At 43.3% G+C, this 17,736-nt stretch overlaps 1 protein-coding gene across 5 annotated transcripts in view; it reads left to right on the top strand.

Moving 5' to 3' along the window:
- The first annotated feature begins 646 nt into the window (after positions 1-646).
- Positions 647-17,736, top strand: part of C10H14orf93 (chromosome 10 C14orf93 homolog) — a 22,360-nt gene continuing 5,270 nt past the window's right edge. The window contains exons 1-4 of one of the 5 annotated variants that reach the window (XM_049899594.1): positions 658-679; positions 9,350-9,593; positions 12,199-13,103; positions 15,261-15,581. In XM_049899594.1, the coding sequence (XP_049755551.1) occupies positions 12,522-13,103; positions 15,261-15,581 (903 nt within the window). In that variant the 5' untranslated portion in view covers positions 658-679; positions 9,350-9,593; positions 12,199-12,521. Of the gene's footprint in view, positions 680-8,103; positions 9,594-9,679; positions 13,104-15,260; positions 15,582-17,736 lie in introns of those variants that run through there. The other 4 variants (XM_049899592.1, XM_049899589.1, XM_049899591.1 and 1 more) reach the window with 4 other exon arrangements.

Raw genomic sequence — 17,736 nt, 5'->3', positions numbered from 1 at the left:
GGAGCCATGTTTGGTGCTCGAGAACGTGGTTTTAGCCAAACAGAGAAAATTTGGGGTTCAGGGTGAGCAAAAACGATCCCAAAAGTGTAAGACTACTTGGTCTTTCACCTGACATACGTCACATACTTGCATTAATATTCATTTAAATGTGGGAATGTTAAGCAACAGAGGTGATCCAAAGACATTCCACCCGGAAATTACGAGCTTGGGCCCACTAACATCCTAAAGCTTAATCCCAGCCTAGAATTTTACTGCCTATTTAACCAAGTTTAGCAAATTGTCAGGAAGGGGTTCACTCACTGGATTATTATACTGGTAACTCGGGCCTGGTTTTACAGAGAAAAAAGTTATACCGGTGACTAGGGGCTGATTTCTCTAAAAGAAGGAGGGAAAAGGGTGAGAACAAGGTGAGAAAGTGAAAGGACGAGAAGTAGTAAAAGCGATAGGCGCAAGCGGCGGGGGGTCGTCAGGTTAGAGGCGGGCGGGGGTCGGGGGTCGAGGGGGGCCCCTAAGGGGCCCGAGCCTCGGGCGCGGCGCGTGTGCTCGCGGGCGGGGCGCCCAGCGGCCGGCGGCGGCCAATCCGGGCGGGCGTCCGCGGAGGGGCGGGGCTTGCAGGCTCGGGCTCCGCGAGTCCTTCTTTTTGCACACACACGAATACAAAGAGCCATACGACCTTCGGGTATCCTTTTTCCATTTTTTTCTCTTCTTAATCTTGTGTGTGTTTTCAAAATTAAAAAAAAAAATTGAGATATGTGGCAGTTCTGGGGTGAGGAAACTGTTGCTAAGGGGAATTTGCTTTTACCCCTTTTTCTTTTTCTGTCTCTCTTCCTCTTTCTTTTTCCTGGTCAAGCTTTTAAAATATACCAAGAAGTTGAGACGCAGAATGGCCGTGTACAATTGTTTCCAGCCAATAGTGGGGATTTTTTTTCTTTTTGCTATCACATTTTGAGAACTGGTAAATTTTGGTGGATGAGAAATTTTAAAAATTTAGCTCTTGGAAAGTAAAGATTTTTTTTTTAAGCGGGCTAATGGGATAATGTAAATTTCTGTCGGGGCAACGTCGAACGAAGCGGAGATTTGAGGCTTCCTCACAACGCTGTTGCAAGCGTTTTACACACCCTCCCCCAGAATCAAAACCGTGGCTTGGATGTGGCAGTTGTCCAAGGCCAATAGGTTAAAAATATTAGGATATTATAATTGAGATATTTATTTCCCTGGGGAGGGGGAAAGCCCTTTCAGTGTTAGTGTGTCTTGCACACACATTCTCATGAGAACATATCTGTCCCTGTGTATGTTTCCTGAAGCAAAAAAAAAATTTGTAAAGATTATTTTGGGGTTTTGTTCTTTGTGTATTTGTACAGTATGTGTATATGTGTCATATCAGATTTTGTTTTGAAAAGTGACTACCTTTGGTTTTATGTGTGCCAAGTAATAGGATGTGAGTTTTTGTGTGTGTGTGTGTTCCCAAATATGATCAAAACAGGATTTCGTGTGCAGAGTAGAGCTTATAAGAAATCCTGTGCTTAGCATACATAGGCACTTACATTCTGGGTGCATTTATTGTGTTTTCTGCTCTTCTAAGGGATCGGATTAGTGAATAATTAAAGAATTGCTAGAGAGTTTTTTTTTTTTTTTTTTTTGTAGTCCATGAGGCAGTTGCGGGTAGGCAATTTATTGAATCTGGTTCAAAGCATTCTTTAGTGACTGTTTTGCTTAAGGGGTTTTGCTTTTTATTGTTTCATGTTCTTAAATGTACAGCTGTGTATATTTTTGCCTTTATGTGTGGTTTGGTTGGTGTGTTTAGACTGCAAGTTCTCTCTTGACTTTTTAACAAAATATTCGGTTCATAGGTTGGGATTTGTTTGAAAAGCTTCACAGATGGCAAAGTATCAGGAAGATAATACAGTCAAGTCCAGTTCTCAAAAACTGCTCACAGTGGTGGTGACTGGGGGCCAACAGGGGGCAAAGGCAAAATAATCGGAGAGATAGAAAATGCATTTTGTCTATCCTGTTACATTTTCGGAACGAAAAGCCTTCTCCCCGTGTCTCCCAGTCACAGAAAATTGTGTGAATTAGAGGACGACAGAGCATCCTGTTATATGAGGGGTATTTTCACTTCATTGTGTTACAGAACCACTGTCTCCTCGAGTCATAGGGAGAAAGAAAACATGTATCCAAATCTGTACTCAAGGATTGGAGTGAAAGTATAGGAAGTGTATGGGGTGATAAGGGAGAAACTGGAATGTCACAAGTGTAGTGGCAACCAAAAGAAGAAAGGATATACTGTAGAGTTCCAGTTTCATTACAGCAAACTTCTGTGTGATGATGATAATACATTTCCATTTCTCAGCTTTCGTCCTACTGTTTCAAGCAGTATTTAAAACACTGAAATAACAACTGCAATAAAATTATTTGTACAGGTCTTGAAATTCATTACAATGAAATTGGACCTGTGTGGGTCCTCTGGGCTTCTTACAGTAAGTGTATTTTTATTCCCCAGCAATCCAACTCAGATCAGTGCTTAAATTTTTTTCACGTGTGGGTCATCCCACAAGTTTAAGCCCTTGTTTGAAATCTAGTCAGATTCTGGTCACCTTTGTGATACCAGTGATGGGAATTTTTAGTGGAATTTTACCATAATTCTTTTCCACCTGACTTCAGGTCATCACAAATATCTTTTACCTCAATTTGTACAGTTCTCAGGAAAGGGAGAGCTGCTCCCAGAGCGGTATACATTCCGCGTCTTTGACTTCTAGGCTATCTCATTTCTGGGTCTAGGAACCTAGGCTCATATCCAATCCCCTCGCTTTGAGTTGCTTTCTTTGTAAGAGGGGAATTCCTCTCACGAATATGTCGTTGGCTTGCCCTTCCTACGCAAAGCGAAGCAAAGGAAAGCAAAACTAATCTCGGTTGATTTTCCAGGGAAACCGCGGGGTCCGCAGAAATGAAAACTTTTAACTAAGGGGAACTGCCACTTTGCTAGTGATGTCTGAAAGATCTGTAACTAAAGCCGGCAGGAACTAAAAGTCTCCCGCCGCCAAATGTGTGAAATCTGTTTGTGGCCACTGTCCTTATAACCACGTACACACAGCTTTCTGAGCAGCAAAGAACAAAAGACAGTAAACAAAAAACAAGTTAAGATGGCGTCTGATGGCCTTGAAAAAGCCTCGCAGTCGTGTCCCTCCCTGGAGAGGCCCCTCCCCTCCCTTGCTTGTTGAGTGACTAAACTACAACCAATAACATCCTTGGCTCTTCTATACCATCGTCCAACCGCCAATCATCGGGAGTCAGAGAGCAAACTGGGCGGTGCTTCTCCGCGTGCGCGCGCTGACCGAGTACACGGGCGGGCGCCGCTCTCTCCTTCCGTTGCTCGCACGTCCGCCTCAGCTTAGCTGAGTCAGCGGGCGAGGCTGCGCTGGGCACACGCGGTGGAACACCCGTAGGGCTTCCAACGTGGGACAGCGGCTCTCAGCCTCAGTCTTCGGACCTTTCGTGGTGACGGTGACCCAGCGAGATCCTTGATCGCGCTTCGGGCCTCTCGGCTTTCTGGCCGCCCGCTCCGGAATTGGCCCTTCTTTCTCCTGAACCCCCAGGATTCACTTTATGATTGGACTGAGTGGCGGGTCATCTTGTCCGCTGCGGCCTCAGTGCCCGAGCTCTGCGCTCCTGCGTAGTCGTCTCGGTAGCCGCTATCACCCTGTCAGTAGCTGTATGACACCGTCCCTTCAGAAACAGTTCTGCAGTCCCTGGTACCGACCTTGTCCTCTTTGACTAATATTTAATCAACTAACATTTACCGAGGGCTTGCTGGGCACATGATATAGTTCTAGGACCTAGTTCATCATTTTCTGCAGAAATGCGGTCAGTCCTTTATGTCACGCACATGTATATGAAAATCTCAGGCCAGAAGTTTTAGTATTAACAAATGTTGCAGTTTAGCAAATGTAAATAAAGAGGACTGTGCTACCGTGGGTTAAAAACTGTTGTACTACTTAAACAAGTATACTTGGAATTTTTGGATTCATGGAATCCTTTTGTTAGGACCTCATTCTGCCCTTTGGGTCTACAGTTTTTTTTTTACCCCCCAAAATGAGGTTTTAGATTTTTTTCAGGTCATTGCACCAGTCATTCTTCCAAAATGTGGGAAAATAGTATGCTATGGTATTTGCTTACCTGCTTTTGTGTGCTTAGGACCGCATTCCTGATAGAAATAGGCTTTGAGAGAACCTTCTAACTGGTGAGCCATTTTGCACCTTGAAGTGAAGGAGCAGGGGTGCCCAGCACAGCAGGAGCTTTAAGTGGCCATTTTCCTTTTTTTAAAATGAAGATTATGGCATGAATTGCCATGCTTCCAGTAATCGCATTTAAGGAAGTCAGTTGCTAGCATGACCCTGAGTGAGTCAAGGGCCTATTATAAAAACATATATCACCTGAGTGATAACATATCCTGCACATCTATTAAATAATGAAAAAAACTTTTATTTTTCATAGTTTGGAGGTGAACTCAGTCATGCAGAAAATTCAAACCCAGAATGGGGAGAAAGCAAGCAAGGGAGCTGCCAAAAGTATGATATATTTAGTTCTAACAAAAATACATGTGGCTTGGGAGGAAAGGGATAGTTAAGATTATGGACAGTCTCATCCTGAACTGTCTGCTAAAGGAGATGAGCTTTCTTTTTCATCTAGATATATTTATAAAAAAAAAAAAAATATTGAAAAGTACATTTTCTGGGTTCATTTCACGTGTATTAAAATTAGACCAATACTGAAATGAATACCAAACATGCATATTTTATGCAAACCTAAGTTTGATATCTGCTGTCATTTTGTGTTGGCAGCTCATCATAAGACTGCAAATCATTTTGTTAACACTCAATTCGGGAAGTTTATAGCATTTTGCAAAAGGCATGTATTCCACTCTATGGTGGTCAGTCTCAGTTTATTCCCATTTTATATTTCTTGAACAAAATATGAGCTCTTGGTTTTAAGATATCTAGGTCACAAAGAGTTGGAGTCGACTCGATGGCACATAACAGCAAAGCAATCTGAGATAGCAAAAGTTGACATTATTAATGTTTAATAATAATGGTGTAGACACTGACTGGATAACATACTAGAATTAACCATAGCTTTGCCAAACAGTCCATGGATTTCTTCCTGGATTATTAGGTAGCTTTATACCTTGAGAGGTAAAATAAAAATATCTGAATAAAGTTTAGGTAGGTTAATAATGTCAGGAGGGATAAGTGGCCTGGAGAACATGAAGCTAGTGATGGCAAAGAAGCAAGAATAATTAATTATATTAGGTCTGGACTGTTAAGATGGCAGGGATAGAAAAGTAGAACTTAAACGGGTTGTAACAACCGATAGTGCAATACCAGCTATAATAAAGTTCTATTATCAGTTTGAATTACTCAGACTGAGAAAATTCTTATCTCCAAAGCAAAAAGGGTGTCTCTATAGTGTACAGCTTTTCTTTGTTTCTCCAGCTCAACAAATCTTTGCCCCTATATCCATCATTTTCTTCTCTTCAGTCTTGGGGGAAGGAAGAGCTTGTCCTGATTCGATCTTACATTGCTAGGATCTTTGGCTAAAAGAAAACTTAAGTCCTTTTCTAATGTCTTCATTCTTCAATATTTCACTGACTTTTTCTTTTCTGGCTTTTAAATATACTGAAGCTTTCTGTGTCTTGAAAATACTATAACCCTAAAGTCCCTTCTAATTTCTTATTTCATCCCTTCTTTTTATAGCTTAACTCTAAAAAACTTGACTTCGTGTCTTGCTTCTATTTTCTCTCCATCAGTTCCTCTTTCATCTACTGCATAATATTACTCTTACCACAAAAATGTCTTCTCTGGTCATCAGCAATACCATCACAGACAAATAAAACGTATTTCCTTAATTTTCATCTTTTTTAACCTCTCTGCTGTACTTGTCACAATTGATTAGATCCAACATTTTTTACATTCTCTCTACTTTGGCTTCCATAATACTATTTTTCTTCTACCTCACCATTCTGTCACAAGTTTCCTCTTTTTTTTTTTTTTTTTAGGTTGTATCTTTTTTTTTTTTAATAATTTTTACTGTGCTTTAAGTGAAAGTTTACAAATCAAGTCAGTCTCTCACACAAAAACCCATATACAACTTGCTACTTACTCCCAGTACTTTCTTCCCCATGAGACAGCTGGCTCCCTCCTTCCACTCTCTCATTTCCTGACCATTTTGCCAGCTTCTAAGCCCCTCTACCCTCGCATCTCCCCTCCAGGCAGGAGATGCCAACATTGACAAGTTTCTCTTTTAATGAAGCCTCTTCCTCGGTCTCTGAAACAATGGATTTGGCTTGAGGTGCAGTTCCTGGCCTTGCATTTTTCTCACTTTATATGTACCCCTTGGAGAGTGCATTCACTTACTCAGTTTCAACTATAGTCTTCTCGCTAAAGACTCCAAATCTGTATTCCAGCTCTGATCTTCCTCTTGATTTTTGTTTTTCAGTTCTAGTCATTTGTTTTCAGGACATTACACTTAAAGGTCTTGCCGTCAGTTGAAATTTAACAGGTTAAATAAATACATGTCTCCTCTAACATTGTTGCCTCCTCTTTACTGCCTCATTTCTGTCATTCTACCAGTGGTATCACCTTCTGGCTCTCAGGCTTATAATCTTGAAATTGTCTTTAATCAATATCTCTAGTCCCCATATTTATTAAATAAACAAATATATGTTCATCCTCCACGATGTTCAGTCCTCATATATGCAGCCCTCATTCTCATCACCTCATTCGTGATCACTTAAGTAGTCTCCTAATCTTTAACCATTCCATTTTATGTGTCTTTAAGACGGGTTGACAAACACAGCCCATAGGCCAAATCTGACCTACCATCTGTTTTTGTTGGCACACGAGCTAAGAATTATTTTTACATTTTTAAATACAAATATTAAATGTAATATTTTGTGACGTGTGAAAATTATATGAAATTCAAATTCCAGTGCCAATAAATAAAGTTTTATTGGAACGCAGCCACGCTCACTTGGTTTTATATTGTCCATGCTGCTGCTTTCATGCTATAATGGCAGAGTTGGGTAGTTGTGACAGAAACCACATGGCCTGCAATGCAAAGCCTAATTTATTTACTATCTGACCCTTTACAGAAAAAGGTTGTCGACCCCTGCTCTATATGTTTCCTTATCTTGGTTTTTAAAGTCTTCTGTCAACTCTTCTTACCTTACAATAAAAGCTCCTTTGCTCTGATCTCTGACATGTACCCTGTTAATTCCTGTGATGTTTACGATTTTTCTCTTCTCACCACCCTAGCAGTTCATCCTATACATTGCTCAAGACTTGGTTAGAGGATTATCTTCCATAAGAACCCTTTGTCGTATGATTTCATTCTATGATGGTCTTGCCATTATTTTGAATCAACTCCTCGAGAATTTTTCAGTTTATACCATATCTTTAGGCACTTATATGGAGCCTTGGTAATGCAGTGGTTAAGCCTTTGGGTGCTAACCAAAAGGTCAGCAGTTCGAATCCACCAGCTGCTCCTTGGAAACTCTATGGGGCAATTCTACTCTGTCCTATAATAGGGTTGCTATAAATCGGAATCGACTCCACGGCAACGGGTTTGGTTTTGGGTTCGTGTGTGTTTTAGGGGGGCGGGGTGGTACAAATAGTTTACGCTCAACTGAGAACATAAAGATCGATGGTTTGAACGCACCTAGTGGTGCAGTAATTAAGAGCTTGGCTGCTAACCAAAAAATCGGAGTTCAAAAGCACCAGCCGCTACTTGGAAACCCTATGGGGCAGTTCTGCTCTGTCCTACAGGGTCTCTATGAGAAGGAATCAGCTTGACGGCAACAGGTCAGTTGGATTTAGTGGCTCCAGGAGAGGAAGGCCTGATGATCTGTTTCTGAAGTTTACAGCCAAGAGAACCCCATGGAGCAGTTCTACTCTGTAACACGTGGGATCACCATGAGTCAGAATCGACTTGATGGCAACAGGTTTGGTTTTAGCTTCTGTTGTGTTTTGCTTTATTTTTTAGGCATTCCAAGTATTATATTCCATTCCCAAATTGTAAGCTCCTTTCTTGTAGGTACTTTTTCTTCATATGAACTAAATCATATGAGTACTCAATAAATAGTTCATTTTGCTGAATCATCCTTTATAACATGACAATATGTATAGAGAATTTTTAGGAATACCCCTCTCTTTTTTTTGATTTGCCCCACTTCTCTAATGGCAGTATATGCAACTAATGAGGTTAGGGTTTTATTTTAATCACTTGTCCAGCATTTAAGCTCTTACCTGGTTAGCAAATATTGTAATTTGAAGTACTACTTTTTTTACCTGCTGGTCCCAGTTTCTTTCCCTGCCTTAGAGTTTAGGTGAGAGACTGGGGCAGGAAGCAGGGAAATTAAGTCAGCAATGGTGTCCATGGAAACCAAAGAAGAGTTACTTGAATGCCTATTGTGCTGCATGGCACTGCACCATGTTTTTAGTAGACAGGCTAATTCAAGAAAACATATTTGTTGCCCTGAGTATGACATTCTAAAATAGACACACTGCGATAGTACACAAAGTAGGAAAACAAAGAAATTGAGGAATAAGTGAACTCACATAGGAAAATAAATATAGCCTTAAAACTAGCAGAGTTGAGTATTATCCTTAGTGTAAGGCCAGGTTATGATGTTGTTGTAGTTGTTAGGTGCCACCATCAAGTGGGTTCTGACTCAGCGACCCTGTGTACAACAGAACAAAACCCTGCCTGGTCCTGCGCCATCCTTTCCATCGTTGCTATTTTTGAGCCCATTGTTGCAGCCACTGTGTCAATCCATCTCATTGAGAGTCTTCTTTTTTGCTGATCCTCTACTTTACCAAGCATGATGTCCTTCTCCAGGGACTGGTGCCTCCTGATAACACGTCCAAGGCACTTCAGATGAAGTCTTGCCACCCTCCCTTCTAAGGAGCATTCTGGATGTACTTCTTCTAAGACAGATTTGTTTGTTCTTCTGGTAGTTCATGGTATATTCAGTATTGTTCGCCAGCCAACAGCATAATTCAAAGGCATCAATTCTTCTTCAGTCTTCCTTATTCATTGTCCAGCTTTCACGTGCATATGAGGCAATTGAAAATACCATGGCTTCTGGTCAGGAGCACCATAGTCCTCAAGGTGACATCTTTGCTTTTTAACACTTTAAAGGGGTCTTTTGCAGCAGATTTGCCTAGTGCAATATGTTGTTTGATTTCTTCACTGCTGCTTCCATGAGTGTTGATTGTGGATCCAAGTAAAATGAAATCCTTGACAACTTCAGTCTTTTCTCATGATGTTTATCTTTTTTTTTTTTAACTTCTAGTTTGGTGCTGTTTTGGAAAGATGACTCAGAAAGTTTGCATGATGTTGCTTATTGGTCCAGTTGTGAGGATTTTTGTTTTCTGTATGCTGAGGTGCAATCCATACTGAAGGCTGTGGTCTTTGATCTTCATCAGTAAGGGCTTCAAGTCCTCTTCACTTTCAGCAAGCAAGGATGTGTCATCTGCGTATTGCAGGTTGTTAATGAGTCTTCCTGCAACCCTGATGTCTCATTCTTCTTCATAATAGTAAGTACCAAATTGCGAATACTCTGTTTTCTCAATTACCTTTCTCATTTGCATCATAGAAGGTTTTGTACCTCAATATGTCTTTGTAGACTTGAATTTATTGTTTCTTAGAAATTTGGTACTAAATTTAGAGGGAGAAGAAAATCCCTAAATGCTATTTGAAGCTACTGCATTTTATTCAAGATCAGGGAATCAGGATGGGTGTCCAGGGTGGAAGCTCAGAAAGTTTCAGGAGTAATCATATCACCCAGATACTATTTGTGGAACATCGGCTATGTGCTGGCACTCTGGGGGTGCCTTATATATATTATGTATAATCTTCACAAAAAACACTCAAAGTAGGCATAGATGAGAAAACTGGGGCTCAGAAAGTGAAATAATTTGCCTAATTTCACAAGGCTTTTAAGTGGTGCAGCCAGATGAGAACCCCATTCTTTTTAATTCCTAGTTCAGTGCTGTTTTGGAAAGACGACCTAAGAAAGAACATTTAAGGGGGTAGGGAAGGGCTCAAGGCAGGTACAACTCTTGCAAGAGGAGGTAAGTGTGTGAGGCAAGAGAACCAAGCATGTTGTTGTTAGGTGCCCTCAAGTCGGTTCCGACACATAGCGACCCTATGTAGAACAGAACAAAACACTGCCTGGTCCTTTGCCATCCTCATAATCGTTGCTGTGTTTGAGCCTAATGTTGCAGCCACTGTGTCAGTCCATCTCGTTGAGGGTCTCCCTCTTTTTCTTTGACCATCTACTTTCCAAGCATGATGTCCTTTTCCAGCAATTGGTCTCTCCTGATAACGTGTCCAAAGTATGTGAGACGAAGTCTCGCCATCCTTAGTTCTAAGGAACATTCTGACAGTTGTCAATTTGGTACTAGAAATGGGTTAAACAACCCACTCAGGGTCCCAACTTGATGCACATTAATTTCTGATTTTACAAATACTGGACCTAGCTGCCAAGCATTAATATAGTCCACTATCCCCAAAATATAACTTTTCTTTTTCTCACAACATAATGCTCAAGATTAAGCTCCTTGTTTTTTTTTTTTTTTTAATGATGTTGGTAAAAAATCTGAAGGAGCAGTGTAGGTCCTTACTTAGGAAGGAAAAAGATATATAAATAATTCATCCATAAATTGACATAGAATCGCTTCATGCTTTCTTTTAACCTTTAGTTTTAATTTGGCTTTAACCTTTAGTTTTGGGTTTTGCTCTGCTTTCCAGTGAAGCTAATGGCAGGAAAGCTATAAATGGATTTAAGTTCTTGCAGGAAGTGAATATTTGGCACAAAAAAGCTGTTTCTTCGATATAAAGGGTGGAAAGAGCAAATTAAAGACTATTCTTTAGTAACCAAATGTAATTAAAATGCGCTGTCAGATTTACATTTTAGTGCCTCAGAGGCACTGATACTGTTGTTCCTGAAATGGGATTGCTGATTGAAAAAAAACAAACCACCTCAATATATAGAAAATGCTCCTAATCTCCTCCCCTTCTTTTAATCGTGATGTTATGATTTATAGGGTACGATAGAAATGTATCTCTCAAGGAAATTATAGACAATCTTAAGGTTTTGTCATTTATGAAGCTTCAGGCAGAGAGGTTTTATTTTCCCCCCTATAATCAAGTATCACTTAGAAAATGACAATATTTATTAAGTTTCTTGGAGTGTTCTCAGGAGAACAAACCAGCCCCCACCCCTTTCTGCCTTGTTTTTCCTAGAGTAGTTTTTAGTTTAGTGGCTTAACTATAGTAATTGAAAAGAGATGCAGTTTGGTTTATCATTGATATTCTGCTTTCTCCTTTTTGGGGGGCTGGTCATGTGGGCAAAGTGGCAGCACTTAGATATGTGGACATGCCTGTTGAGCAGGAGAGGGGGAGGTAAGGGGTCCCAGAGGTCATTTTCTCTGGCTACCAGCTGGGGGTTCAGAACAGTGAGCTTCCTTTGCAGAGGCTGAGGCCTAGGCGTACAGCCCTGAAAGCCAGGGGCTGTGCCATCCTGGGTTATCCCAGCTCAGTTCCCCTATCCAGCCTTTCATTTCATTCCCCTACTCCTGCGCTAAAAGAACTAATGATGTAATAGTGAGAGGTTGGTGACACGTTGAGGGATGCAGTGATTGATGTTTTCAGAGCCTTAGTCTGAATGCATCCGTATGAAAATTATAGAGGGTAGAATCATGATTCATCATGTCAACAGTAAGTGCTATCGGTTCAGAAAAAAAATAAACACTAGCCTGAAAGTAGCAATAACTGGATTCTGCTATCTTCCTCTGACCTTGAAAAAGACATGTAACTTCCCTGCGTGTCTCCTCCTTGGACCTAGAGTAATATGTATTTCCTAGAGCTGTTGTGTAGATGAGATAATCTGTGTGAACTGTTCTGAACTTCTTCAGGAATCATGTCAAAGCAATAAAATGCAATATTTTTATTACAGTAAGATAGTGAGGAGATGAGGGGTCTATGTTTTCTTCCTTAATCTTCTAATCTTTCCAGATGCCAGTGGGTCCTTTTGAGTCCCCTCTCTGTTCTTAGGTTAGAATGGTGGCACCATGGGGTGGGGGTTCCGTGCTTGGATTCAAGAAGAATGCCTTCTCCCTCTGAAACTGTGTTCCCCAGGAAGGCCTTTATAGGCATCTCCCTTCGGTAAAGGGTGAGTGTGCCACCCTGCGTGCTGCGCGGGAGCACAGAATCTACAAACAGAAGGAAGCATCTGTCCTCTGCAGGCTGAGGCCGGGAGCCATGGACTCTGCATTCCTTCCCTGTGTGACTGTACAGAACCCACCGCTCAGTGCCCAGGCTCCTCTGACCAACCTCTATGAGAAAAAGTAAATCCAAAGAAACCAGTGTTTCCTACCAAACGTGTGAAGTCGGCTTTGATTCAGGACTGTTTTTGGGAAAGTCCAGCTGTGTGAGCAGCCTTGCCATTGCTTCAGCCAGCCATGTCCTTCAGTGCCACCATTCTCTTCTCCCCACCCAGTAGCAGCGAGGCCACCTGCTGCTGCTGTGCCTGTAAGAACGAGACCAGCGGGGGCGGCACAGGCTCGCAGGGCGGGCATCCTCCTCCCAGCACCCCTATCACTGTGACAGGACACGGCCTGGCAGTTCAGAGTTCAGAGCAGCTCCTCCATATCATTTACCAGCGAGTAGAGAAGGCAGTGGGACTGGCCGAGGCTGCTCTGGGTCTTGCCAGGGCCAACAATGAATTGTTAAAACGTCTGCAGGAGGAAGTGGGTGAGCTAAGACAAGCAAAAGTGTCTACCCCTGATGAGGACGGGGAAGGTGGTACGCAGAGTTCCCCACCTGAAGAGCCCGGGCCTATGAAGGAGAGCCCCGGGGAGACCTGCAAGGCTGTGTCTGCCGTGGAAGAGGAGTGTGACAGCGTGAGTAGCGGCGTGCAGGTGGTGATCGAGGAGCTGTGGCAGCTGGGAGCAGCCTCGGCGGTGGGCTCTGGGCCTTTGGGCTTCCCAGCCACTCAGAGATGTGCCCTGGCTGCCAGCGACGGGGCCTCGCTGCTCAACCCTGTGAGTATGGAAGCAGGAAAGGGCCACGAGTGCTCTTGTTCCTTAGTGCTTAGCCTGGCCTTGTCTCTCTCTTTTTTTTTCTCTTTCTCCTCTCTATTTTCTTTCCATCTTTAAACCTTACTTTTGTTGGACTCGTGATAAAACAACAGCACCACATCTCTTTCGCCTTGAAGGATCGTCAGCACTCCTATTTTCTTCCTAGACCATCAGGTTCTGTGGCAGGAGGTCATTTTTGGTGTGTGTGGAGACGGGGTGCCCTTCCCTCCCTCTCAGTAGCTCCGCATGGCACCTTCTCCTCCACAGCTCTCTCGGCTGCTCTATGGGCTCTGCCTCTCCTGGCGAGAATGCCTGCCGTGCACAGACGGCTCATTCATATTTTATCACGGGTCCTCTGCTTGCCAAGAGGAGTTCAGTGCAGAGAGAGATGGGAATGTCGAGGGGAGGGAGGCAGAGGTGGAGAGAGAGATGGAGCTAAGGAAAAAGTGAGAGGGAGAAGACAAAGATAGTAGCAGACAGATGCTGGCAGGGAAAGAGGCAGGTGGGGTTGAGGGAGAAGCAAAAGTGAAAAAAGGGTACAGAGAAGAAAGGTGACTCTCTGTGGAAAGGGGAAAATCTATGTGGGAGAGAGAATTTGAGGCAAGATGGGAGGGGAGCCAGAGAAAAGGAAATAAAATGAGGAGAAGAAATAGAAAATCACGAATTAATAAGAAGAATAACACATAGGGAGAAAGGGCAAAGGAAAGAAGGAAGCAAGCAAGTACATTTTGTGAGCAGGAAAAGACATAGAAGTACATTGTTCTATTTTAGGTTTTTTTTTTTTAGTGTTCAGGGCCATATGAGCAGGAAAATCCTGGCTGGGCAGAGTAAAAGCTGCAGAATGTCACACATGAAAGTATGGAAAGGACATGGAGCAACTATAGAGATTATAGAGATGGGAAAATAACAGAGATGTGTTGCCACTTGAGAGAGAGACAGGGGAGGTCTGTCAACTCTCCTCCGCCTTATTTTCTGTGTCTGCACTTCCCCCACGGCAGAGCTCAGACACCCAGTAAAGAGGTAAAGGAACAGAACACACAGGGTAGACGGGAGGGATGGAACTCCCAGTCCATCTGCTGGATCTGAGAAGTGAATATATAAACTCCCCTTGGCCCCCTCCAATGTAACACTGCAGTTGGTCACTGTTCCCCCAAAAGGCACAGCCGTGTGACTAATGGCCACTGCTGCTTGGCCCTGTCTGTGCCTGACCAGGACCATCAGTGGTTGGGGACTGAGGGAGGAGGGACTGGGAAGGTGGGAGGTAGGAGGGTTCCTGGCCAGGCCATGCCCTGGGCTGTGTTTCTTTCAGGCAGGGAAGGCTTCCAAGCCGACAGGATGGAATTAGATTTCACAGTGCAGAAAGCAGCTCACACAGGTCTATAAATCTCAGCCTCCTCCCCCGCGTCTTTCTCTGTGTGTGTTCTTTTCCCCCACTTTCACTGTTGTATTTTCTTGGCTGCAGAAATTCCCCCTCCTTTCTTCTCTCTCTCTCTCCCCTCCCCCCTCCTTCCTTTCCCTGCACAGTATGTCCTTGAGTGAGGGCACAGAAGGTTGAGTAGATGTCAGGACAGGGACTGTCAGGTGCGGCCAGGGCAGGGTCAAGGTGAGGGCCCGGGACTGGCCCCGCGCAGGTGTTGGAGAGTATGTGAGTGCAGCTGTCAGTGGAGCCTCTCTGGAGATTTTTGACTTTATCTCTCTCTCCTTCACTCTCAATTTCCTCTTATTTCTCCTTTTTATTGTTGCTGTCATTTTTCCCTTACTCCTTCTCTTGCTTAGGTTTCCTTTCTTGTTATCACTTCCTTTCCCAATCTCTTTTAGACAAAACATTTTCCTAGCTACACTTCTTATATCCAAGAGCAAACCATAATACTACTCATAAATACAGCATCAGAAACATGCCTTGTTCTTTTAATCAGTCCTATGGTAATGACCCAACGTGAGAGGCCCTGTACACATGAGAAATATATGCCCAACACTCCCATAGGAGTCCCAGAGAAACAAGCCATTGACCATTAGAGACTGTGCTAGGTTCTCCCCATCCTTCCACTCTCTGTTCAACTATCCTTAACCAGGTCCCCCTAAGCAGCTGGCTAATAGGCTATTCTCTTTTTATGTTCTTAGCTGGTGGATGATTATGTGGCCTCTGAGGGTGCAGCACAGCGGGTGCTGGCCCCTGCTTATGCCAAGCAGCTCTCACCAGCCACACAACTGGCTATCCAGCGGGCAACCTCTGAGCCTGGGCCAGAGAATGGAACCAAGCTACCACCGCCCCGCCCTGAAGATGTGCTCAGTGCTGCTGCTGCGCTGGACAGTGCCTTGGAAGAGTCAGGCCCTGGGGGCTCTGGGGAGCTGAGACACTCTCTAGGGTTTACAGCTTCCCAATGCAGGACCAGAGGGAGTGGACAGAAGAATTCCAGGCGCAAGCGGGATCTGGTCCTCTCTGTGAGTGAGCTCAATTTCTATACATATATTTTTAAGTTTGGATAGATGAGTGAAGAGTGATGGGTGGGTTGATTTTAAACCTCCCATAGTGAATGAATAGCCCTGGTGACACAGTGGTTAAGCATCTGGCTGCTAACCAAAAGGTCGGCAGTTCAGATCTACCAGCTGCTCTTTGGAAACCCTATGAGGCAGTGCTACTCTGTCCTATAGGGTCGCTCTGAGTCAGAATCAACTCTGTGGCAAAGGGTTTTACAGTGAATGAATGTTATCTTGAATCCTAATGGAGTGGGAGGAGCAAGAAAGACAGATTCATGCCATAGCCGTAGGGATAGGCAGGCCCCCTGCTAACAGTTGAGGTTTTTGTAGGCTTCAAAAAAAAAAAAAAAAAAAAATTTTTTTTTTTTTCCTCTAGATAGACTGATATTTTACTTTTAAATAAGAGGAGGAGGGAATTATATCACATCTCCCAAAACGGAAACCCTGGTGGCGTAGTGGTTAAGTGCTACGGCTAGTGATCTAATAATCCTGACAGGAAGATCTTTAGGACTGACCACTGAAGGGTAGCACTGGAAATTGCCCACAAATTTAGCCATTGTGCAGAGTAAGCGGCCAGGAGCCCCTTGAATGGAAAAACCAAGTGTCCTGACGTGGTTCTAAACACCAGAGATTCAGAGGACCATTAGGCACTTAGCTCAGTTATAAAAGGTTTGGAGATTCTACCTATTCCAAGAGCTCTTGGCAGGAAAGGGACTGGCCTGAACAGGTCTGCCTGAAACCTTGGCGTGGCTTGGAGCCCTGGGAACATCCTGCTGAGCTGTGAGCCCTCCAGGCTGGCAGCTAATCTAAACCTAGAGATCTTCAAGGGCAGTGGTTCTCAACTGGGGTGATTTTGCCCCCCAGAGGGTATCTGGAAGCATCTGGAGACATTTTTCGTTATCATGCAGTGGAGAGGGGGTGCTACTGGCATCTGGTGGGTAGAGGCCAGGACTAAACTTTCTACAATCATAGGATAGCCTCCCACAACAGAGAATTTTCTGGCCCAAAATGTCAATAATACCGAGGTTGATAAACCCTCTTCTAGGGTGACCAGTCCTTTGGATCGTCTGTGTGCCCAAACAGTATCTTTCTGATAATCATGGGACTGTATATGTATACATATACGTATACGTATATGTATATATGTGTGTATATGGGACCATGGTGGCAGAGTGGTTAACAGCTTGGCTGCTAACCAAAAGGATGACAGTTTGAATCCCCCAGCTGCTCCTTGGAAACCCTGTGGGGCAGTTCTACTCTGTCCTGTAGGGTCACTAGGAATCGGAATCAACTCGATGGCAAGGGTAATGGTAGTATTATGTGTATACATACACACACACGTGTGCACACACACACACACATATATGAGGAGCCCTGGTGGCACGGTGGTTAAGTGCTTGGCTACTAACTAAGGTCAGTGGTTTGAACCCCCCAACTCTGCAGGAGAAAGATGTGGCAGTCTGCTTCTGTAAAGATTTACAGCCTTGGAAATCCTATAGGGCAGTTCTGCTCTGTACTATAGTGTCTCTATGAGTTGGAATTGACTGGACAGCAAGGGGTTTTTGATATATATATACACACCATATTTTTATGCAAATAATGCTGCCTTCTACATTTGGTTGCCAGCCCTGCTTCCTGCCCCCCAGGTATTTTCCTAAGTGCGCTATGCCAATTTTTTTTTTTTTGCATGTTGCTGTGAAAAAAAAAAAGATTAGCATAGCACCTTTCTGAAAATACCTTGTGGGGGGTGGGTGCGGTTGGCAAACAAACATGGAAGATGGTTTTTTGTGTAGAAATTCATACACATATATATGCCATATACTGTTCATACTGACTGTAATGGGTTTCCATTCCCTGGATAATGGCTGCTTGAAGTAACTTGAAAGTCCTGGTTGGGAGTGGAGGTCACCTGTCACATCCAACCTAAACCCCATCTTAACATATAGCCCATTTCTTCTTGTGACTGTCTTAGTCAAGATCAAAAACATCTGATTACCATTTATATATCCTTTATGTATATTAGTCTCTTCTCTCTTTCCCATACGCTCTAAAAGCTGAATAGATTTAGTGCCTTTTCCTTTTTCTCAGAGATCCCATTCTTACTCTCCCCTTCTTTTGA

This window comes from Elephas maximus, chromosome 10 (assembly GCF_024166365.1).
Source record: "Elephas maximus indicus isolate mEleMax1 chromosome 10, mEleMax1 primary haplotype, whole genome shotgun sequence".
In the NCBI taxonomy this organism is placed as follows: Eukaryota; Metazoa; Chordata; class Mammalia; order Proboscidea; family Elephantidae; genus Elephas; species Elephas maximus.
The sequence above is the reverse complement of the archived record's forward strand: the minus strand, read 5'-3'. Positions and strand labels throughout refer to the sequence as shown.